The 25,157-nt window shown below is 42.5% G+C and overlaps 1 protein-coding gene across 9 annotated transcripts; it reads right to left on the bottom strand.

Annotated features, from left to right (window-relative positions):
- Window positions 1-33: 33 nt before the first annotated feature.
- Window positions 34-19,987, bottom strand: WDR89 (WD repeat domain 89). Of its 9 annotated transcripts, XM_084521716.1 has the most exons (8): window positions 14,014-15,357; window positions 13,072-13,175; window positions 12,035-12,169; window positions 11,792-11,921; window positions 11,408-11,574; window positions 10,634-10,726; window positions 10,411-10,560; window positions 34-1,688 (listed from the first exon to the last, which is right to left on the bottom strand). In XM_084521716.1, the coding sequence occupies exons 7-8, from the start codon at window positions 10,422-10,424 to the stop codon at window positions 488-490; spliced, it is 1,215 nt and encodes a 404-aa protein (XP_084377842.1). In that variant the 5' UTR covers window positions 10,425-10,560; window positions 10,634-10,726; window positions 11,408-11,574; window positions 11,792-11,921; window positions 12,035-12,169; window positions 13,072-13,175; window positions 14,014-15,357; the 3' UTR covers window positions 34-487. The 9 variants fall into 9 exon arrangements, with proteins under 9 accessions (XP_084377842.1, XP_084377844.1, XP_084377843.1 ...); XM_084521718.1 differs by adding exons at window positions 8,446-9,368; window positions 9,476-9,680 and having other exon boundaries at window positions 10,411-11,921; window positions 14,014-15,358; XM_084521717.1 differs by adding exons at window positions 9,102-9,368; window positions 9,476-9,680 and having other exon boundaries at window positions 10,411-11,921; window positions 14,014-15,358.
- Between the last annotated feature and the right edge of the window lie 5,170 nt (window positions 19,988-25,157).

The raw sequence follows: 25,157 nt of genomic DNA, 5'->3' as shown, positions 1-25,157 counted from the left end.
TTCTGTTTCATCAAGAAGTAATTCCCTCCAGCATTCAGAAGTGACATAAAATCTTTTAATATGTTGAGCAATTTCATTAAGTTCTCTGTAAAGGAAGAAAAACACAGCTTGAGATACAAAAGCTTTTAAAACATGCCAGGGAATTTCACTGGGAAAGTAACAAATTATGCAAGCCACAGGCCTATATTACACATTAAATATGTTGGCTGAGACATTAAACAACCATAAAAAAATCTTTTTATATAAAATGATTTAAGATCTATTGTTCAAGAACTAAAGAGCAAACATTTACTCTTTTCAGATTAATATTAGGAACTTTTTTTAAAAAAAAAGGCATTCATCTGATGACGGATGTACATTCCCAAGCAGAATTCAAGCAGCATGGTTCTTTCCACAGAGCACCTCCGAATAAAGCAACGGCCACGTATTGCCCAGGAGACTGAGCAAATGGAAGAACTCCACGGAGCAGGCTCCTATTTTCAGAATTTCACTTTTTCCTGCTCTTGAAGGAGCTGTTGTGAACCCTGACTCTCTTCTGCACAGAGGAAGCGATCTTCAGAGTCTCTTTCTTTGCGAGGGACTTTTCCACAGCTCCGGGCCTCCAGAGCAGCAGCTGAGCATCCTCTCCGCCCGTCAGCAGTGACTCATCTGCCAGGTTCCAGCAGAAAGAGCGAACGGTGGCCGAGTGTCCTCCACCGAGGGTGCCCACCAGGCTCAGCCCATCAGCACCGCAGCTCAGTAGGTGAATTTTTCCTGTTGATGTTCCTCCAATAAGAAAGAGTCTGTCTGCCTTTTCGTGGTACGCACCACCCACCAGGTAATTCAAGCTGTCGTTCTCAATACAGACCGTGTCTCTGGCGTCCTGAATGCGCAGCAGAGTTATGGGCTCTTCAGTATCTAACTGAGCAAGGTCCCACCAACAAAATCCCTCATCGTGTGTCATGCAGTAGATCTGCTCGTAACCCTTCCCGGACCAGCCAATAAAACTTATCGATGAATCTGAATTGCAAGTTGATATCAAAGCATCATCTTCGTTGTCCTTGTCGATGTCAAACACATTAACCAAGCCATCGGTTGACCCGGAAACTACCCAACTGGGTTTGACAGGATGAAAACAGATTTTGGTGACATCATCATTGTGACTTTCAGAATAGACTCCCAAGGGTTCTCTAGTCGTGCCGGCACAGTCTGTGTTGCCTCTTGCATCCCAAAACACCAGAAACGTATCCTTTTCAACCTTTTCTGTTCCAGCACAAATTATGAGATCATTGCAATTGATATCAAAACTGATAAAGACGTTGGAAGGATAGCCACTAAATATCTGCACGGCCTTCTGAGCTGCTAAACGAATATCCCAACATTTTATTGTGCCATCGCTGCACGCAGAGAACACCAGGCTGTCACACGTGTGCGCAAACCTGACTCCATTAAGCATCCCAGGACGACTACTGTACTCCCGCAGGAAGTTTAATGTTTCCCTGTTATACAGCCTAATGGACTGGTTGGAACACGAAACTGCCACGCAGCGACTGCTCTCGGATGGGGCAGAGCGGGAAACGTCGATGTCCAGTAAGTAGGCGGGCTCCTCCCTCAGCACCGAACGCTTCGCTATGCGCAGCCGGGCGAGCTGCTCCTCGATCTTCTCGAGTGCAGACATCTCAAACGCTGTTCCTGGCCGTGTCAGAAATCTGCAATAAATAAAATCCGAGTTTTAATTATAAAATTCTGATATATGAGGTTTTTACATATATATATATATATATATATATATATATATATATATATATATATATATGAAAAAGTTTCTTGCAAAGAAGTAATGTATGAAATCAAATCTGATTATCCTGACATTCTGCCTACAACTTCATTTACAGAAACAGAAAACAGAAAACCTGCAAGGGTTTCCCAAGTAAAGGAGCTCAGTCTCTCCTGACTGTAAGCACTACATCATACAATCCCCTTCAAAGATTACACAGTCTGTTTGTGAATGCTGTAGGAGTCATTTAGCTACATTTGCTTTATTGTTTTTCTGAAGTAAGTGGCAAAGCGATGTTCCACAAGTGGAAAGGCAAAGGCATCAGCAGCACCTGAAGAACAATTCTGTCTGGTAGCAGGCACAGCCCACGGACAGCTCCACCAGGACAACTTCAGAGCCTTCCTGGGTTAACTTCTCCACTGAGAGCCACACAAAGCATAGGCAGAGAACAAGACAAAATTAAGAACTACAGCCTGAAATGGCCAGATGAGGGAAATTGTACAAGTGTTCAGGTGCCCAATGACACACACCAACGCCAGTAAGTGTACCATGGGCCACCTACACGGGCAGCAGGGTAACACCACAATTCGCAGGAACTGAGTGCCTTTGGCATTTGCATCAAACCTCCTAAGAGCCCACACTCATCTTGAGACTCCTAAAGAAAACACATACCCTCATTTATTTTTTTTTAGTGCAACTGGATATGAAAAATCTTCCCTTCAGAGGCAGTTCTTCATCTGGAATTACTGAATTCTTCTCAAACAGACAGTATTTTGGTGATATACAGAAGTATAAAATTTTCCAAAGCAAAAGCAACATTCAAACATATTCTCTCAGCCCTCACAAAGAATGAGGAGTCCTTGGGAAAATAAAAGTTCTCCTTGCTGCAGCACAAAGGAAAACTCAATTCTGTAATTGTGGGGAAGGCTTCCATCAATTCAGAGTCAGAAAAAGTCCTCAAACGTTTCAATTGACATGCAGTATTTACCACTACAAACAGCAGTTTTTTTCAAACCCTGTGTTCTGAACCCCATAAGAGTTCACAAACTTTGATCATTTTTCAACAAAAAGACATGGCTGAGGTATGGAAAGGAGGTATAACCATCCACAGGGATGATTCCTGTCCAAATTACAGGGTCAATTAGACTACTCTTTTGCATTAAAAAAAAAAGAATCAGTAAGTTCAGGGGGTCAACTCTGAAGTTCTCAGCTGTACAGGTATTTCAGCTAATGTAAATATGGGTAAAGCAGTATTCAAAAAATCTCCTTATTGCCTTAAGAACCAGGCCAGTGCCCAGCACATACACAGATGGATTCTTTTTGAGAACATCCAGTTAGAAACCAAAGAGAACTCAGGCAGGCCAGAATGCGGGAAGAGATCCTCAAACTTTTCCAGCTGTCCTATCAATTTTTCCTCCTAATTCTTCAGGCTGGATTTTTAGGGACAGAATGAGCAAGTTGCCACGATTCCTTGGTTTTGGCAAATCATTTTAATGTTCCAAGAGAGACCAGCAACGAAGGAAAAGTTGCCATGACAAAACTGCATTCTGCGTTTGTTTTGTTTTTATTTAACCCTGTTGTTCATAGTTTCAAGGTTCTGCTTTCCCCGCTCCTGTTAGGCGCCCACAGATACTCATCACACCGTGTGACAAATGAGCAAATTCTTATAAAACAGCTTAAGTAGGCACACTCATAAAAGCTTAATTCCCAAGTCACAAATAATGTGCCGAGGCTATTCAACTGGGTAATATCCCGACAGCGAGGTCCCAGGTTAATCTCCTACATCAAAGCTGCCTTTCAGAGCACATCTACGAGTAATTTTTGCCATAAAATGCAGACATCCTGTGGAAACTCCTTTCCCCTCCAAGAATTTCAACATGTTTTCTGGCATTAGCTCGTGTACAACCTACCCACGGAGCCTACTTCTTACCCACTTTTCCGGGTCTGTCCTCAAATGGAACAAGCTTTTAACAGAACCAAAAGCAGGCTGCTGTCAAACGCCACTTGCTCAGCTACATGAAAGGCTAAGGCCCAATTGTATCTGGATTTGTTGAACTTCATTTTCTGAAAAATCACCACATAGCACTGTAACAGTATTTTTGTCAGGCTAATTAAGGTAACTCGAAAATCATAACACGATGTCAAGAGACAGAATTGCAAGAAAGTTACAAAATTATTAAAATTCCATGTAAATTAATTGAAATTTTAAACATCTAGAATATTTTATGATTAACAATATTATTAATAATGACAGCTTTTACTTAATCTGAAGAATCACAACAGCAGCTTCCAACAAAATGCAGTTTCAAGCACGTGCTTGAACATGGAGAAAGGAGTTCGTGGTGTTTTTTTTTGTTTGTTTGTTTTGTTTTGTTTTTATAAGCCAGCTATCCTGCACTGCCACACTTAGAGAAAATTTGGGGTGGGGTCTGTAAATTTCGTTAGAAAAAGGTACTTTTCCAGACCGACCCAAGCTTCAAGCTCAAAATATTGAGACCTGTTTTTTTTATACTCCGAAGGCCAAGTAAGCTCAGACACATTCCTGACAAACGCTGTCCATTTGGGAAGAAGGCTGAAGTGGTTCAGCATTACCGGCTGTGATAGAGGAAGATTACTCAGGGAGCAGCTTCTGCAACTCTCGTGTCAGGGCTTTGACGTCAGAGGAGGGTGAGGGAATTCTGCAGGTTCTCGGAAGTTGTGAAAGGCCAGACTGCAGAACCATGTTTCATCCAGATTTAATAATACTCGCTGGGAAATAAAATTAGCCCAAGATAGCTCCTAAGCTTTCACTCCCAAATGACGCAGGTACAGCTAGGTTAAAGTACCAGCAAACACTTCATGTTTTCCAGATAGATGTGCAATTTATATTGCATCAGGAGGCTGGAGGGTACAGTTCTCAATCCTATTTCCACTGCAACAACTAAGAAGCCGTAATAGCGCATTGATGGCAGCCAGGTTTTTGCTAAAAACTCAGTAAAATGTCTGCCTGAGCAAGAAAGTCTTCAGACTACTATGAAATTGTGATTGAAGGTTATATAAACAACTCATGCTCAAACTTCAGGGTGTAGCTGCCAGCCCTTCCTCTGCAGGAGGGGAAGTCGCTGTTGTATTTTGATGGGAAAGTTTAAATGGCAGGAATAGGATCTCCGTTAAATTTATGAGACAAATAGGAAACAATGGTCTTCCAAACACAATAGGAGATAACGACGCGTTGGAGTGCTGCCACTTGCAAAGCACACACTGCTCTGCGCCGCAGAAGGGGAGCACAAGCACGGTGGTTTAGCCTCGCGCAGTCCGACTTCGACAACCCAGGCACCTGGTTTGGGTCAGTCACTGAGCAGCCTCTTCACAGCATGGCACGGTTTGGACACGGCACAACTGCCATCACAGGGATCAATTTGGCAAGCTGCAGGGCTCAGAGGCTGCGCCGCTCCTGTCTCAGCAGAAAAGGCAGAGAGGCCTTCGGAAAAGAAGAGGTTTGGGCCGGTGCTGTGGGCATGAGGCAGTCGATTTAAGTTCAGATTCCTCCTTTATTCCAACTCACAGAGGCCCATGGTCTGGACCTACTGAGTATAGTCTTACCACAGACAAAACGCAGTGCTGTCAACGTGCCAGGAAAAGCAATAAATACCACGTGCATTTACACAAGTACATGCGCTGGCTGCAGCATCTGGCTATTGCCAGTCACCTGCTCCCAAAACCAATGCCCACCGCCACCCGCAGTGGTGCCGCTCCTCATCCCGAACTGCTGCTGCATCCCTCACCTGCACCCCGAATGAGGCAAATCCACCCTTTAACTAAACCTCTCATTTTGTCTGGGCACGTAGTGCTGGGCTCTCTGTGTACCACTCCAAACATCGCAGTTTAAACTCAAGCCAACAGGCTCCCGAGTCCTTTATAATCCAGAAAGCTTTTGAAAAAATAAATCAGAATTCATAAGCAATTTTCCTTCTCCTTTTAGTTTTGCACATGAGATGCTGTGAAATTGCATAGGTCTCAATTCTGAAAGGGAACATTAGCTCAACAGCATATAGGAACATAAAATTACCTCTGAAAACCACCATGGGAAACGTGGAAGGAATGGAACTTTGCCTCAAAGATTGAGCCAATACACGAGAGTAACTTGTGAGAGAAGAGACGCGCGTAATAAAAATGAAAACAACCTGTAGGTTTGGCAATCTTCTCCGCAGAGGTCAAATACCAAAAATAGCAAGGGATTTGAACAGTAGATGAAATCTTGCACCGCTCTTTCCTACTATAAACAATGCTAAGAGGCCCTCCCTTTATTTTTATGATTATTGAAAGTTCAAGAACAAACGAGGATTAAACCTGAAGCCCTGGACGGTGGGAGCAATTCACGCAGGCGAGGCTACGTGTGCTTTGCGGGTTTGTTTTAAAATGCAAAGCACAGCGTCGGTGGAGGAGACGCATTAGCACGCTGCACTTCACTAATGCAAAACGTCTTCGGAGACCTCTCCTCGCTGGCACCACTTCACAGCAGAAGATGGATCAGCCAAACGATCTAAGCACTGAGGGGAAGCGCACAAACCCCATCAGGCATGCATAATTTCTGCAGGATACAAGCTCCCGGGGCTGATTTTGTTATTTTTACCAAAGCAGCAAGATAAGGTGTTTTTCCAGCGTTCCCATAAAGCCTTTGCTAAGGCAAAGAGAACAGCACTCAGCCCACCAGGCAGGAAGGGACTAAGATGCACAAGAGGCCGTGCTAAAGTGCAGAGACAAGACGTAAACTGCCAGAATTATTTCATCCTTTCAGATCAGCTACACGCAGGTTCCAAATAAAGCACAGCAAGAAAAAAAAAAAAAAAAAACCTCATCCGTTTTGCATTTGTAGCACAGAGAAAAATATTACATCAAGGGAACAGAAAGTAGCAAAAAGATACAAATGACTGCCCAAGTCTATGAAAAGAACAAAAAACAACAGAGCTAATGAACTTTCTGCATCCCATGAACTCAATTTCATCCTGCCTTCCCTCCAGCACAGACTTCAGGGCTACAATCCTGTTCAGGAATGGAATCTGTAGCTGGGACAGAGAACCAAGGACATGGCCTTAAACACCAGTACTGCTGAGAGGAAAAATATGAATCAGAATGAGCAAAGAGCAAAGGGAAAACGTCACAGGACCTTGCTGCTTTAGGCTTTAAGAATCAGCAACAACAGAAAAGGAAACTGCAGTATTTGGGTACTCATCTTTGGAGGGTACAAACAGTCGTGGCATCCAGGAACAAGGCCTCTTTTTCAATTATACCAGACATTCACAGAGAGAACAGCTTTTGGATTTGACTAAGCTTGATTTTAAAAGCAGAAATCAAAATCCACAGGTTGAATATCTCCTTTGAAACAAAACTTTTGAATAAGTTTGTTGGTGGAAGATTTTGCATTCACAATAGTAAGACCTATCCTGATTTCGTATCCACCACTACAAAGATATGGGGGAGGCAGGTGAAGATTTAAAAATTGAGGCATGCCCTCAGGTTCAAAGTACAATGCGTCAGTATTTAAACTTCAGTGACTGAAAGCTTAATGATAAAAGTTCACGAACCAAAAGAAAACTTAAGTGTAGAACAACCCAATATCCACTGGATGCACAAAAAATGTGTAAATAAATAATTAAAGCCAGAAAATACTGTACAAATTGTAAAAATGCTCAAATTATTCATTTTGGCTTCGAATTTAAATTAGAATTATTAAAATCTGATGCCCAGACAACTTAGCTACTTACTCCAGAACAAGTGTCAACCCTTGTTTCAAAGGAATTTGAGGGTCTTGCATTTTTTATCTTCTCTGTTCTGCTCCCATGCTGGTGACACAGACCTGCTAACAGAGGGGCAGCAAAGTGAGAGCTCTGCCACCACGCTCGAGCAGCTGGATCTGATCAAGGAGGGAGGTTTCTCAGAAGTGACCTCCCCAGGCAGAGGCTGTAACTGCATCCACACGCTGAGGTGGTCCAGCAAAAGGAGAAGGAGTAACAGGAGGATAGGAGACGCTCTTTTACTCTCTTGGCTACTCCCAGACCAAGCTGAGAGGTGCTGCAGCGGAAGCAATCCTATTTTAGGACGGCAGACCCAAACATGCCCAAGGACAGGTTAAATGACAAACAGGGATACCGTTACCAGGGCATTTATCTTGTAAATGATATTTATTCTCCTTGCTTTATTTTTGGAAAGAATACCGTATTTACGAACTCCCTGCAAAAGCAGATCTAAATGTGAATCGCACACTCACAGCCTCAGCTGGATGCCAGGAGACAGGAAAGAGCTGCCAGGAAAGCCATCCTAGTGCTGGGCCCTCGTCTTTGGACCAGAGCAAACATCCAAGGTAGGCTCGTGCCCACAGCTCCTTCCTTCTCCCAGGCACAATCAGCACCCGAAGTGCCCTCTAGCCCAGCACGCAGACAGCACCTGTGGTGAAGCATCCACATCACCCTCTAAAGCAAGAGAAACTGCCCAGCAGGGAATCGCAGCTGGTTCTGTGCCGCTGACCCTTTCTCTAACAACCCCTGACCCAGGGAGGGACGCGGGGTGCCAGCTAGCGCCGCGGGCAGACCGCAGGGCAGGCGATGTGCACCCAGCAGCTCCCGCAGCCTGCACGGTCCCAGCGCTGTGCTAACAGCAGCGCTCGCAGCCCCAGGGCACGCCTGGCAGCTCCCAGCCTCACAGCACAGCACCTTCACGTCCCGGTGCCTGTCTGTAACACCACCACGGCTCGTCACCCGGCTGCTGCAAACCTCGAAGGGAATCCCAGTCTCAGCCTTCTGCATCTGTGCTTCTCTCAAAGCACAGCAACCGTGGAGAAGTCATTTCCTCTCTCCTGTGAGCACGTCCCACTGCAGACACCAAGCGACCTGACTTCTCGTGGCCACCAGCACAGGACAGGGGAGAGGGAACTCATCCCTCTGCACAGAGCCAGCAGCGCTGCTGCAAAGCAGACTCATGGGGTGCGATGTGCTGCTGGGTGCAGCGTCACGTTTGTCTCCGCTCACACTTCCACAACACAACTGTTATCAGCTAAGAGAAGGCCCACAGCTTCCTCCGAACTATTTCTCACCTGCCTTCTCACTAACACAGTTTGCTTTTGGTAGAAGACACAGCAAGGTGTGTGACTTGGCACCAGAGCTATGCGCCAAGACGGCCATCTCACAGGGAAGGAAGGCAGGAATGATGCCATGTACCTGAGTGGAAGGCTGGATTTGGACAAGACTTTGGCCTTCAAACACTTTCCAGTCCCAATCCTAGAAGAGCAACTTACTGAGGAGTTCCCAGCAAGCCACAACATTCACTCTTTCCTTTCTTAATCAGTGAAATGAAGATGGTATTTGCCTACTTCATAATAGCCAGGTACAGAAGCCTTAGTAAGTGCAGCCAGCAGCAGACTTTCAAAGAAAAGCCTTGTTCTGAACGTCTGTGCTACCAGACAAAAAGCAGAAGTCACAAGAATGCTGCGATGCACTCTCCAATTCCCCAGTTGAGAAGTTCTTCGATGCCCTTTCAAGTCTGGGATCACAGCACAGGACTCCAGGAGCGACAGCCTTCAGTGCCATTTTAAACCAAACAAAACCACCACACGAGCGGGCAACCCCAAAGATCCACCCTACAGGGAAAGGCGGAGAGAAAAAATTACTTGTGCTGCTGCATGAATAATTCAGCGGCTCGGAAATAAGAGCATTTATTTCCCTTGAATTAGGTACTGCCACTTGCCTCGTATGAGAAACTGGAAATGAGAAGAGCCTTCCCAGGGATTAGTAAATTCTGCTGAAATTCTTCCAAGGAATTTGTTTCTACACCACAGGAAGCCTGGGAAATTTCAGCCTAAATTTAGCAGCAACCAGAATAAAAGGATATAAAGAAACTTCGCTACAGCAGGAAAAATAGCTCTTGCTACCACACGTTGGTGCCAAAATACCTATAACAAGATAAAACGCTTTATTTACCAGGATATTTTAGAAGTTCTTTCACAACAGCAATTTAGCTTAAGTACACACATGCGTCAAAACACGAGGCTATTATGCTTTCAGGATACTTTTCTTAAAAATAAAAAACAAGCTCAAATCAGCTACTACCGCTCACACCTTCACTAAGGATGCTGCCGGTGAGCTGATCAGAAATATTCCCCTGCAGGTACAGACGTGGCCCCTACATTGTCACATGCAAGACAGTCTGATACCACGCTGCCAGCACCGTTGTGCCTGGTTCTAGGTGCATTGTGCAAGCCCAAACTGCAGAGCCTAAGCAGGGGAAATGGCATCTCCTTGTTTTCCTCGTCTGCTTCCCCAGGAACGTGCAGCTCCCTCAGGCATCCTCCCCAACCACATCCCACAGCTTTCAGCTAATCCAGAACAGCACCACACCGAGGTGATTTGTCAGAGCCTCTCCAGTATCAAACAGGAGAAAGCGGAGATCTTTGCATGCCTGTGGCAGCTCACGGGCTATCAGTTTCCAAAACATGCCCTTTGTGCAGAGCCCGACAGCTGGCAGGCTCTGGTGAACCATTACCATGCTCTAAGCTCAATTTTCAATGCTTTGTGGCAGACAAAAGGAAAAAGAGGCCATCTAAGTGACAACAGCAGGATGGAGGAGGCTGAAATAGAAAGTCTTGGAGCTATGTTGACTCTATGATACTGAAGAGAATTTACCTTCCAGTCTCCATATCAAAGATGCTGAAGCACCAAGTGTGCTGGCAAATCCAAACAGAAACTACATGCTTTTTACAACCAACGAAGGAAATTTTTACTTTCCAGAGATCCACAGAGACCTTTCCAACATCTTCAGTGGAATATGTTGCTCTAAAACAAGACAAGGTCAAAAAGGCAAGTCAAAAGTTTCGTGCATTTTAATAACCCCGCTCTCAAGCCCTACTTGTTCTCAACGCTTTGGTCACTCCAAATTTTGCAGGGTCACGGCAGGCTGCCAGCAGGACTCATTACTGAAGCCAATCTCTTGATAACTAAACTGTAATCAAGAGCAGAAGAGGACAGATTAGATGATCCAGGGAATGGACTGTTTGTTTTACAAGACGTAGCTGGGATACTTTGCCTTGTATAGTTTGGCAGAGACAGAGACTGAGAGGGCACACAATTACTATCTCCCCATACATCAAAGGAGTAAGTGCTGGGTAGGGAGGGGAACTGCTGAAGAACAATACTGGCACAGCAATTTAAGACTATAAACTGACCATAAATAAAAATTAGAGCAGAAATTATAATCAAGTTTAACTGTCAAGAGTTTCCAACCGAAACAGCGGGGGCAAAAAAGTCTGGCTGGCTTTATCTACTTCAGAGCCTCGTCAGCCTGGCACCTACAACCGTCCCTGCACAAACAGGAAAGCCGACTGAAAGGCAAGCAGCTGCGAGATAAGCAGGCTCATCAGTTCTTTCTGGAGGACACCAAACCTCCTGCCAGCCAGCAACAGTTGCTCATGGGCAGTTCGGAAGCGGCACTAAACCCGCACCAAGAGGGCAGGCAGGCACACGGCCAGCACCCAACTCCCAGCTGGCGATGGGTTTCCCTCCACAAACCCTTGAAATTGTTGGTAGGGGAGCCCAAGGGCTTGAGCGTGCCCCCAAACAGCCACACGCAGCCAACCCCACGGAGCTGGGGCTCCCAGGGCGTGCAGGATGTGTTATTTCGCACTCAGCCCGCTGGATGTCACCCATGACCAGCAGTCAGCCAGCTCCATCACTCAGCGCCCGCAGCTCGGCTCTGGACCACGCAGTTCCACCAGAGAGCTCTTGCTCTTCTTGTTACTTCTATGTGTTCCTCCACTCCTTTAAATCTGTTTACGATAAGCTGATCACCTCCTTGACAGAGTGACATTAAAAAGAAATAAAAACTAAATGTACAGTGTAAGACATAGGAAGTAAGTCTGAAGTACTACAAGCCACAGGACTTGGTTCCCAACTTTTTTCTCCCTTTTAAAAACCAAAGAACCTCAGATCAGAACATTAATCAAAAAAAATAAAAATCACAGCTTTCATATATAGCTACGGAGCCTGAAAAACCCGAGAAGAACACCACCTCAAATTCAACTGCGCTGCAACTTTTCCTTTCCCAAATCAGGCTGAGTTGCAGGCTGTTCAGAAGTCTCATTTTGTGAAATCAATTCAGAGCTCTCGGTCTTCCAGACTTCAGAGAACCACAGAATGCCCTGAGGTGTAGGGAACACACATGGATCACAGTTACACTCCTGCACAACAACCCTGATCCAGATCTGGTATTTCTAAAAAACACACAAAGCAGCACACACTGAGTGACTTTTACATGTGTATTTGTTCTTTAAGCATCCCAGAAGCATGAAGTCCAGAAACACCCATCACTAAATTTTCTATTATGACAGGAGGAAGAACCATGCCCCTCTCAGTCTGAGAGGCTCACGCCTGGGTCCCACAAACACTCCTGAAGCAAAAATATTTGATAAACATACCATAGTGTGGTAATATTTACCTGAGATATTAAAGCACTTAAAGGCATTTTTTCTTAAATCCATTTCTTCGTTCATAATCAGGTCATTTACCTCCTTAAATTTACTGAGAACTAAACTAAACTAAAATAAGCTAAAATCAAATTCACTTACCTCAAGAAATCCCCCACAAATTGTTCAAAAAGCTTGAGTAAGTCAGGTCTGCTTGTAAAAGAGCAATGTTTGGATGTTTCTGAACAGGAATTCCTGCTCTCCCAGCCATCTGCTTGTCCTTCTGATTGCACAAGGGAATAACAGCACTTAACTCCAGTTCTCAATCATTCCCACAGCAACAAACGTAAGTACAAGCTTATTACTAAAAGATCCTCAAATTATTGAAAAATCTTCAGCATCTGAGCTTCCCATTCCAGGTACTGCCAGCGTAACCGCAGCTAGCAAGCCATCTGCCAATTTCATTTTACTGTTGGCTTGTTAGTTCTGCTTACCAACCAGACAGCACTTTTACATCTTACTTTTAATGGGAAGCTAAGCAACAGGAAAGTTTTGCCTAGGAATAACAGGCATGAGGGAAAAAGAGATCACAACAGTTATGTCCAGCTGCAGAAAGAAGCAAGTGGAAAGTTGCTGATAGCTCAAGAACAAAGATAAGATTCTGCTGAAAAAATGTCATTAGTGGCTACAGGTACTGACCATACACACATTCCTCTATCCTAAAGCAAAATGGAAGTGCAAAAAGGAGACATTCAACATTTTCAAACTGAATCGGTGTTACACACAAACACAATATAGCAAAAAAAAAAAAAAAAAAAAAAGTAATTTTAAAGCTTTTTGAATCAGTTAGTTTAATTTAGTGTAAGAATTGAGTATTTTAGTGCACCTCTGCTTTTTCACAGCTTCAGCTGCTTTATCAGGAAAAGGATTTCCGGAATCCCTTAGTTTTCATTCTGCAGTGGGTTCTCATTTACCAGAACAGCTGAAAAACTAGAGAATGAAAAAATAGTAAGCAAAGTGAAGTCTGACAAAGCAAGAAGTCACAAATTACAAATAATTACTCAAAATTACAAAACCAATATGGACTAATAGGTTTGAAAATATTTTCTTTCCTTCATCTGTTGCAACTTTTAGTCTGAAACTAAACATTAAGTTCACCTCAAAATGGAACATAAATTTATGCAAAGGCTGTAATGGATATAAGCTGCAGTACAGTTTGTCTTGCAAAGGTGATCAGACTGGATCATGCAATAGTCCTTCTGGACTTGAACATCTGGCATAATGAAATAACCCAAATTTGTCTGATTGATGAGTTTTTAAGAAAATATTAATGTGAACTTGTCAAAATAGACAGCTGCATAGCTGTATTTGCTTCCTTCCACTACTTACAAAATATTTTGAATGTTGAAAATGCTTGCATATCCCCTACGACCTAGAAAGGGCATAGAAAACACATTCTAAAGCTGGGATGCTCAGAATAGCCTAACGAAACTACTCAGTACTTGTCCAGCAATTTGAGCCAGTGTTATAGATTGGTTTATTTTTCCAGTGAGCTGTCTGCCCCCCATTTTTTGTTTTGTTCTCACCAAAACATTTTTAGTCAAAACTCTCAGCAAAATATCAGCTAAGATAGAATAGAAGCATTTCAACCAAATTACTGACATTTGAATTAGAGATAAGATCTCAGCGTCAGGCATCCTTCTCTTCCAGTTTAAATCTAACAAAGCAACAATCTTCTACACACCATTTCATAATCTTCCTTCCTCCCATTTGATTTAGAAGCTAATACAACACTCTAGAGTTGGTCACATCCATATATCACGGTTACCTTCGGACCTATTTAACCCAAAACGAAATGCTCTGAGCTTCTTTTGCAGACTGCACTGACAATGTTCACCTTTACATGCTGAATGCAGCAACCCACCGGTCAGCAAAGTACCCTTCAGCCAGCGCTGAACCAGCAAGAACACTGCTTGGTTTGGAGGTGCGCAGGGCTGCAGCTCAGCTGTGCCTTCCTGCAGCTTCAGGAGGAAAAGGGAAGGAAAAGGTAACAGGAGGAAGTAAGCGAGGATAATACAGCAGCATGATCTAGGTAAGCTTGTGTTAAAGGAAAAGAGACAGTTCCTTCCCCTTCTCATGTTGCTGCACTAAGGGAGACGTTCATAGTGGGTCAGGCTAAAATCTGAAGAGGCAAAGTCACATCTAAGGCTGAACTTCTTAACCCCACATGCCTACAGGCAATACACTTTTCCTGCTTGTCTTACATCCTTCATTGTCCAGCTCAAGCCTAAAAAGCTTGCAAATCACAAAACACACCCATGTCCAAAACCTGGGCAGAACAAGTCTCAGATTCACAAGCCTCAACACTTTATGGCTGTGTGAAGCCCTCTAACAGAGCTGTCATCACACGGGAGATGCTGACCCACACAGATGTCTTTCGTCCACCAGTTAGGATGGAGCCCTAGAATCCTGCACTGGCAACTTCCCATCAGCATGGCAGCAGTGATTTCCTTCAGCTTTGCTTTTTTCAGAAAAGCTCAGAAATCTCGTTGTTTGTACAGTTACAGTAAAAGCATGCCAAGGCTGCAGAGCCCAGCTGGGAATTGCTACCAGCACATAATGCCAGCAGTCATTTCACAGACCTCCCTCCCACACAGTCGGTACAGACCAGATCTTGGGGTTGCCCAGCAAAAGGACCTTTGTTCCCAAGACTCATTCAGAAGAAAAAAAATAAAAGTCACCTTATTCAGGGCATTTAAAAAGCTACTGACCAGGCCCCACATCACTGCCTACACACACGTAGAGCATACTAAGGAGACCAGGTCTACCTTCCCTACAGGACTGCTCCCAGCCCCCATAAAAAGGTATTTGGAGGAAAATGTATGAAACTACTCTGTTTTCTAATTTTTCAATAAACAGAAGCCTACGTGTAAGCTTTAAATAAGTATTCTGTAAAATCAGCACATAGAAAGCAATCGCCGGGATACTACAGAAATCTTTTTGGTCACTGTTGATGACCAGTTATCCTACAAGAGCTGCTTTGTGCCCACATTTCTCTGTATCTGATGATTACTGTCAAAAAGGAAATTCATTTGAAATATTATGGAATAAAAGGCAAAAACAGGGCTTAGTTGCTAGAATAAACTTCTTACAGACCCAAGACGTGGCATACTAAGAGAAGATCTCAAAGAATCACAGAATTTCTAGGTTGGAAGAGACCTCAAGATCATCGAGTCCAACCTCGGACCTAACGCTAACAGTCCCCACTAAACCATTTCCCTAAGCTCTACATCTAAACGTCTTTTGAAGACTTCCAGGGATGGTGACTCCACCACTTCCCTGGGCAGCCTGTTCCAGTGCCTCACAACCCTTTCAGTGAAGAAGTTCTTCCTAACATCTAACCTAAAACTCCCCTGGCTCAACTTAAGCCCATTTTCCCTCGTCCTGTCACCAGGCACGTGGGAGAACAGGCCAACCCCCACCTCGCTACAGCCTCCCTTGAGGTACCCATAGAGAGCGATAAGGTCGCCCCTGAGCCTCCTCTTCTCCAGGCTGAACAAGCCCAGCTCCCTCAGCCGCTCCTCATAGGACTTGTTCTCCAGGCCCCTCACCAGCTTCGTCGCCCTTCTCTGCACCCGCTCAAGCACCTCGATGTCCTTCTTGTAGCGAGGGTGATTAAGGAGGTATTGGGGAGGCATTGGGGAGGCAAGGACAATCCCCAGACATGGACTGTATATCTCGAAACAAGACACTGGAACTCATGATAAGGAAGCGGCAGACGGACAGAGAAACAAACGTAAGGACTATAAATCTCAAAACTGGACATTGGAATTCATTATAAAGATACAACAAACGGAAGAATTAGCAACAACCAGCTCTTGCAATTAAGAAACCTGCCAATTCAGCAAATTCCTGACCAAAGGTGAAAAGTACACTGTGAGGAAGACTCGGGGTCTTCCTCCCAAAGACCCCTGCCCACGTCCCAAAGACCCCTGCCCACAATTCTTGGAAGGCTCTACGCAGGCGCAAGGTGCCAAAAGGCTAATTAGCATAAGAAGCGAGGGAAGGCGGGGATAGGTAATGCATATGTATAGGTGCTTGTAGAATATTGATAGATTGATTGTATAAATTCAAGACTGCTTTCCGCTTTAGGTATGCACGATAGGTGGAGAGATCCCCCGTGCATCCAGCGCTGCAATAAAGAATATACCACTTAAAGGAATTACGGCTTCGATCTTTGAATCAAGGGGCCCAAAACTGAACACGGTACTCGAGGTGCGGCCTCACCAGAGCCGAGTACAGGGGGACGATCACCTCCCTAGCCCTGCTGGTCACACTGTTCCTAATACAAGCCAGGATGCCGTTGGCCTTCTTGGCCACCTGAGCACACTGCTGGCTCATATTCAGCCGACTGTCCACCATCACTCCCAGGTCCTTCTCTGCCTGGCAGAAATCTCACGTTTCTGGATCCTTCTGAAAGTAAGTTTGTAGGGAAAGTGAATTTGGGATGATAATGTTATAACCATGATAGTCACGACACAACATTAACAACTCCACTCCCGATATTCCACAGGAAGAAGTTAAGTTCTGTAGCACAATGTATTCCAAAATACCCGTTGGTTATACAAATTATTATTTAAGGGCACAAGCATTACATCTTTGACAGTAGTTTAAGTACACTTTTGCTCTTCAAGAACAGAAAACAAGTTTCTTCCCCCTCAAATAAGAAAAATTAGCGGTCAGGGCGCAGCCCCGGGTCAGAGCCCCCCTCAGGACGCTTGGAGCCCCCCAAACAGCGCGGGCGCTGACTGCCCCCCCGAGCACCAACACGGACACGCGTGCTTTTATTCACAGGAGCCCAGCAGCACGGACAGCAGCACTGTCACACAGCTGGAGGGCAGCTCGGGCTGAGGCAAGAGGCAGCCCAGCCCCAGGAGCTCCCCTCCATCAGCGCCCCTCCACCACCGCCTCCCTCAGCGCCCCCCCTCCCCTCCGCCCCTCACCTCAGCGAACGCCGCGAGCCGCGCACGCCGCGAGCCCCGCCCCCGCAGCCCCCCCCCGGCCATCCCATTGGCCGCCCCGCCCGCCGCGCCGGCCGCCATTTTGTGCGCCGGGCGGGAAGTGATGCGCAGGAAGGGGCGGGAGGCCGCGGGGCAGCGCCGCCATGAGGCGGCGTCGGGGCGCGGCCTCGGGAACCGTACAAAAAAAAATTAAATAATAAAAAAAAATGACGTATTTTACTGGGCTAATAACGTCATCCTAAGGGCGGATAGCAGTTCGTCCTTCAGTCATCCAAATATTTCTCGAATTGTCCAGCCCTGACAAGTATAGTAAAGTGGTTTTAATGAGAAATACCGATTAAATCTTTATTTTGTACCCCTTAACATTAGATTTGTGGTCTTTTTTTTTTTTTTTTTTTTTTAAAAAAATCTGTAAACTATGGTGCATAATAGTATCAATATCGTAGATAAAGTCTTAGTTTTTAATAAATGCATTATTTCAACAAGCATCTTTAAACATGGAAATATTTTCATGTTTGATTTCCACAGGCATTTTTAAACCTAAAATATAAATATTTGGACTAACTATATTTTTCTAGCAAGACAAAAAGGAGATTCAACTAAATCCAGTAATGAGATCAGGTCACATGGGTAATAACCACAGAACACGATTAAAAAATATTATTTTGCTTCAGTTTAATAGCACTCTGAACTCCTAACACATAACGCTTAACTCATAACACAGAACGTAAGTCCAAAGCTAGTTCAAAGTACTGACATTTCAGTGCAAAATTTTAATTAATTCTACATACTCCAGTGTAAGTATAGTAGTGTTGGTTTTAGTACCTACCAGCACTATAATCTGTCAGAAGATAGTACCCTCATACCCTTCTCTATAATCACTCTGCAAAATTGTGAGATGCTCAATTTGCATTTCAGATAACATTAATAATTCACCTAGATTTCACCTTAAAGTCTGCTCTTTAAATGGTTTATTCGAACCAGATTAAATACAGCTATTTGTATTCATGTGGAGGCTCAGGTGCACAGCTGACAGAAAACTGCTCATCAAGCAGGTATCACCGAGGACAGACCAATTCACCAACTGCCATGAAGTGCCCTTTTTTTTGTTGTTTGTTTTGTTAATTTTTGCTCTAGTTCATTTGGGGACCCCCCTTTTTTTTCCTCCTGAAATGCCTAAACACATGACAACAAAGCACAAAGACACAAATTACATGCACAGTTTTCACAGTAAATACTTCCCATCGTTGTTGTGAATGCTACTCCTGCTGAAGTCCATCCAACACCCAGCACTGTAATCACTTTTTCTGAAGATGTCAAAACAAGATCTATATTGTTTCATTGAAAATAATCTTGAATTTAATACATTATAATACTTAAGGATGTGTGGTTAATGTCAATAATACAGTGAGAAATATTTTTAGTCAATAGCTTTCCATCTGAGTTTCCCAGGCTGGTTAGTATTGCCACAAATCCAACAAATACCTTCTGTTCATTGTTCGCATAGCAAAAACAGCTGCAAGATCAACTGGAATGACATAGTTACACAGCCTCACATTTGGTATTCAGTACTCCCAGATGAATCCAGCTTACAGAAGGTACTGAGTCACAATATATATTAGAAATATATCTGTGAAGTTCACCACAGTAATTGCATAGCAGTTGCTCTGGAGATCGCTTGTAACTCTTGACAGTTACATTACAGAAAGAACTTAAACCATGTTTTTAGAAAGGCATCTTTATGATTCCCACCTTAAAAGAAAGCGAAGCTGTCTAGACAAAGCTGACATTCAGTGTCATGTAGTCTAGGACTAAGATCAAGCACTTGAACAGTAAGTTCTCTGGAACAGGAACTTTTTGTTGTATGCTTGCACATGACTGTCCCCAGGTGTGCCCAGCAACTTCTAGACATTACCATAACGCACCATAAATATTTTTAGTATCCTGCTTTTTAACTTGTCCTTGGGATGTGTTCTCTCAAGTGCAGGTCACTGAAAAGCGTTTCTGCCCCCCCCCCGGTAAAGCTGAATTTAAAAAGGAATGGAGAATGAAAGCTCCATTACTTTTAGTTATTTAACATATAGCACTCAAAGCAGAAAAAGAAATGAGAATATCTAAATGTAGATGAAATTACTTTCAATTGAAGTTGAAAATATTTTCAATTACTCCCTGTCAAATAATGTTAGTAAGGCTTGATAATTCTATGAATATTGCCGGTTGCAGTTTTACTTGGAGCTACTCAGGCAAGGTCTATCAAATCAAGCAGTGGTATGCTACCTACTTGATTATCTAAAAAAAGCCTGTCTGAATTTTAAAAGCGACTGGACTGTGCACTTAGTCACATGGTCTAAAATTTTGGGTAGACCTGTACGGTGCCAGGAGTTGGACTTGATGATCCTTATGGGTCCCTTCCAGCTTGGGATATTCTATGATTCTATGAAATAAATACATAGAATGAAGTTTTTATTGTATAAACTTCTTCATACTTTTCTGCTTCATACGTCTCTTCTTCCATTGTATGCTCACTCCAGCATGCAAAGATTATTTATGTGATAGTATATTTTGGCCAGCTATGCCAACTAGTACATTGAAGCAATTTGTAATTAATCTGCATAGGTACATAGACAAATTGTTACATACCTGGAATCAATGAACATAATTCCTTCAGCAGATTTTTGCAGGTCAAGTACTAAAAGATAATGAGATTTGCTCAAAAGAAGGGTTGATTTAGAACATCTTGAAATGTTACATCTCACTTGTGTTTCAATTTGATTTTCTCTACATCATGTTTTGCAGATACACCTGCAGAAGTCAAGAGAAACAGAACTTGAGAAAAACTGTAAAATGACACAAGTTTATTATGACTGATTATAAGCTCCTGGATTACTGATGGTATTTTGATGTTTAGTTGCCACTTAGTGATGAATAAATCAAAACAAATCATGTACTCTAATTATATACAACAATAAAAGGGTATTTTGAAAGCAAAGTCAAGCTGTTTGATAAAGACACCATTTACTGAAGTTTAGCTCAGAGCTACCAGTTTCTGACTTCAGAGAACCTAAGCTAACTTTCTGCATCCTCTAGTAAGAGCTGTCATCTCTTTTCTGAAGTATTTTTTTATATCAGCAAATGCTACTATTGGTAGAAATGCTAGCATTTACTCATAATCTGCACAGGGTGCCAGTTTAAGATTTCATAGATGATCCTGTTGAACATGGGAAAATTAGGCCATGCAGTGTGGGCTCATCCTCAGCCTCCCCAACTACTTTCTAACTACCCTTAAAAGGCTAGCAGGTGTTTCAGGAAAAGTTCAGATAAAAGAAACAGATTAATTGCAGACAGGTATTCTGTTCTTCTCCTCCTTCTGATCACCCATACTACGGGTGTACATGTGTTGAGATTTGTTTTTAATTGGCCATTTAGTTAGTGGCAAGCACTCCTCATGCCTTCCCTGAAGGCAGAAAGATTAAAGTGGAAATAACAGCAGGAGTCCTCCATCTAACTGGTAGCCAGAGACCACCCAGAGGGCTCATCTGATAGCAATCTCTGCCCTTTTTGTATTTGTACAGAGGAGGATAGCTCTAATTTTATGCTAAAGTGGATAGCTTAGCTTGAACTATTTCCCTTCTTCATGGCTTTTCTTGACAATCTCATTATCAAGCCAACAGATTGATATGTGAGGTTCCTAACACACCACTGACATGTATTATGAAACAGATGAAATCTGTTACCCATTCATTTGTTTCTGGCATTTTTATTTATTTATTTTTTAAAGAATATGGATGTTATTTGTCAGATTCCACATGCTGTACTTTGTTTTGTTGTCATCGTTGTGAGTTACCGTCTTGGTCTTTGGTTCAAGGTCTGGTCTTCTAATTGAAACTGGTTGGTGATGAGATCAATTATGTAAGACTAGGCCTACAAACGTTCAAGTCTGTGCAAGAGAGAGAAGCGCAAGATCTTCAGAGCAGATACATATTTAAAAACCGCTGTATCATCAATATTGTTTTGCATAACTAAAGTGTCATGTACATAAGTTTTTAATAGACATTTATCTGTACTAACAAGAAAAATCTCAGCAACCAGATGTTAAAAAAGACATGCCTGTAAATGAAAATAACCAAACCCGACTATAATTTTTAATTTATTTCAGCTACATATTAGTGAGGTTATGCATGAAGTCTAGACACAATACCAATACTGTCACACAGCCAAGGCACCAGAAAAGAACTGCTGCTGCTGCAAGCCAAGCACAATGCAGTGCACTAATTAGCATTAGTATGAAATCAGTCTGAATGCTAAACTGGTTCACTTTGTGCTTTTACCACTGTCTTAAAGATGCCAGCAACTTTTACCCCTTCAAGACTTATAAAAATTGTCAGACTGCGTTCTGTCCTATGGACATTAGCCCAGGGAAAATCATTCTTAAAGCAGCGTGTGTCCATTTGAGCAACAGCTTCATTTAATTTATAGTTCCAGCATCTGTAACGGATCCACTGTAGTCTACAGCAATAACCATTAAGCAATCAGTAACCGTTACAACATGAATAATGCTGTTAACAGTAAGTTACCAAAAAAATGAATGATTAAAGTAGATGCTAACTAGGGAAAGCATAAGTAACAGGCTTTCTAACTTTCCAGCTTAAAAATCTTTGCAGGTTAGTAGAAATCTGGGTCAACATGTTCTGGAATGTAATCATTCTGTGCAAGGCAAATATGATTACATCCCTTTGCTTAACAGCACGAGATTAGCAACTGCAAAGCAACTCTTTATATAGGCATTTTTGTTGGCTATCTTCCCAAAGCAGTTGTGGACTTGATTAGTCACTAGGACTGAATTCTCTACAGCAGGAATTATCCAAATATAGCTACTAAAACAGTAGGAGAGATGATAAAACGTGATGGATTAAATATTACAGTTAAATTTTCTGTTTGTAACTGACATGGAATTACAACATACTTTCTTCAAATACTTGTTATGAAATTTAATTAGCCTCACACATGGGAAAAAATGTTAGTTTGTTTTTTTTTTTTTTTTAATTTTTATCTTTATTTAGAAAATTATGGGAACACTTCCTTCCTTAATCCGTCTGCAAACAAATCTGAGGCTACCTGGAATCAAGCTGCACAACCTTGATAGATAAATAGTGCAGACAATGGACTGTTCTATAGCTACCATATGATCACAATTTCCAAGCCAAATTAGCTCCCCAACATTCAAATTCATGAGACTAACCAGTCCCTTTCCAAACTATACCCATATGTAATTGCATGTCATCTAAGGAAAGAGGCAAAACCAAGCAAAGAAAAAAAAAACACAGCTACAAAAGGTACTAAAAGACTATCAAGATGGAATTTATTTTGTTCCTAACCCTAATGTTATGAAAATGGCAAAGCATCAACAGCTCATCTTGTTCCCAACTCTCAATATTTTCCTCAGCCTACTTCCTGATCCCTTTTGTTCTTCCACTTACCTGTTCCCACGTCCTTTTTCTCTTCCACATGCCAACATATTACCTTACCTACACTTTTCCCCCCCCCTTTTCCTTACACAATGCTCTAGTGACATTCTTTCATGCTATTTCTCATCTATAGCCTTACTCCACGTATCTCAGACCAACCACAGAGTGTAAGATGTGATTGAGATACCTGCCTCTGCAGAAGATGACCTCGTGAAGGAATTCAGTATAGAACGTGAAGGCTCTTTGGTGGGAGTTGAAGGACCCTTGTGCCACAGCGTACCACCAGGCATAATGTAAGGCTGTAAAGCTCGGCAGGATGCTGCTCTTTTAAGGTACTTGAAGAGAGAAAGGAGAAAAGTAGATGAGAAGTAGGAGACGTCCATGAGAGGGAAGAAAAATGCTTTGTTGGCAGGTTAGTGACCACTTAAACAAAATCAGGAAATTATTACTTCACCGCCCATGAAAGGCGGATCAGACTCCAGCTGCAGGAAATTTCATGTATTGTAAAATTGCTGTTTTCTATCACTAACTTTTAGGGTTTTCTGGAGTAGAACAAAATGCATTAGTAATGCTGAGCTAACATGTTTAGGGTAACATCCACAGAAATGAAATTCTCTTGAGGAGTTTACTGTTGTTTAAGCTTCTCTGAATCTCATTATGAAGTATCTGTTTGAACAGCAGCCTCTCGCAGATTTTATGGCAGCATAAAGTGTTTGTTTTTTTTCCTGAGATTAAGAAATGTTTGACTCCCACACAAATTTCTTCAATATACATTAAGAAAACAAAACTATAGTAAAATTATAAACCTTCCCCAAACCTTAAAAGTGTTTTATATAGTTAAAAACAAAACGAAAAAGATTTATATTTAGGATATGATCCATCTTCAACAATTGTGTAGACAGAAGAGAATATTGGTCCCAGAAGGTAGGGGTGGCCAGGAGTGGTACCAGAATATTGGAGGTATGAAAAGCCAAGCATACCAGCCACGGGTGGGGCTTCTTCATGCTGTACCTAAAACAATCTGTAAATTAAGTATTTGCCACGCAATTCAGGAAGGTTCAGAATAAAGGTCAGAATAAGTCATTTGCATAAACATTTACACTATGTTACAGCATGCAAAATGGGGAAATAGGGACAATGCCTAGTATAATGTAGATTTACAATTTCAGTGAGGAACTTAGCTTTTAACCAAAATGACTTTCCACAAACTAATTAGCAAGCAAGAAGGCAGATCAGATTAGACAATCTATATACAAGTTGTGGTTAAACTTACATCAAGGGACTATTAAAGATAATTTGTACTGATGTAGTTTACCTATTTTTCCTGTATTTGGTCCACTCTTGTGATCTTACAGTCGCACAGGAAGAGCAAGGAACACAATTGCAGCTGATCTACATCTCACAGCATCACAGAACAGTTGGGGTTGGAAGGGACCTCTGGAGGCCATCAGGTCCAACCCTCGTGCTCAAGCAGGGTCACGTGGCACAGGTGAGGTTTTCACAATATATTTTTTTTCTTTTGGGTTTATCCTTTGGAGCTTTTTAAAGATCATTTTGAAGATGCTGAGGCAAAAAAAAAAAAGTGTGTTATCTGTTATAACAGTTGACTAGAACAAACTAATAACCAACAGATCAAACATTTTTGTGGTCCATGGGATTAACATCCTGATTATCTAAATTTTGACAGCTCTAAGAGGACAAGAAGGCCTTAATAAGGCAACAACCGGCAACAACCACAACAATCTCTTCGAGTTGCAGAATTGATTATCATAGAAATTCTTACCTTAAGCTAGTAGAATCCTGTGCACTAGCTCCACATAAATCCTTGCAATTAGTACAGCAAGGAGGAATCCTGTGCAGTCCTCAATAAATTGGCTTGAAATAGCATAACTGCATTCTCTTAAGTGTCAGTTCTCACCTATGCTAGGGTGTTCTGTAATACTTCCTCACTTGATACTGTACAATTACTGGAAGATACAAAGCAAGACTTATGCCAACCAGCTTTTTTCTGATCTTCTTCAGGAAGCTTGAGGCTAGAAATAGTCACAGAAATATTAAAATGAACCAGTATTTCACAGCATTTATGTATTACATAGCAGTTACAGCATCTTGGGACCACAGTAATGCAAAATTAAGTATCAGAAATTAACACTATTCTGAAATTAGACTTGTTTACTATGAAATCAAAGCTCATGCTAACATGCTGCCTACATGCATTCTGTGAACAGCTGTAGGTATTCACTACTAGTCTATTAAAAAATACCCACAGCTGGCTGCTTCGCAAAGCATATTAGCAAGGCAAGTTACCAGAAGATGGACCAACAGGATACAAACTCGTGGTTGTTTTCCACAAGGATTCTGATTTTAAATAAGAACTCAGCTATCTCATTAAGCTACAACTGCAGCCTAAGTCAAAGTACCCATCAGATACCCACTGGAAACCCATACTTCTGCAGTTTCATAACTTGTGAAGGTTTTTCTTCTTC

The sequence above is a fragment of the Aythya ferina genome (assembly GCF_964211825.1).
Source record: "Aythya ferina genome assembly, chromosome: 5".
Classification (NCBI taxonomy): Eukaryota; Metazoa; Chordata; class Aves; order Anseriformes; family Anatidae; genus Aythya; species Aythya ferina.
This window is presented reverse-complemented; position numbering and strand designations above follow the sequence as displayed.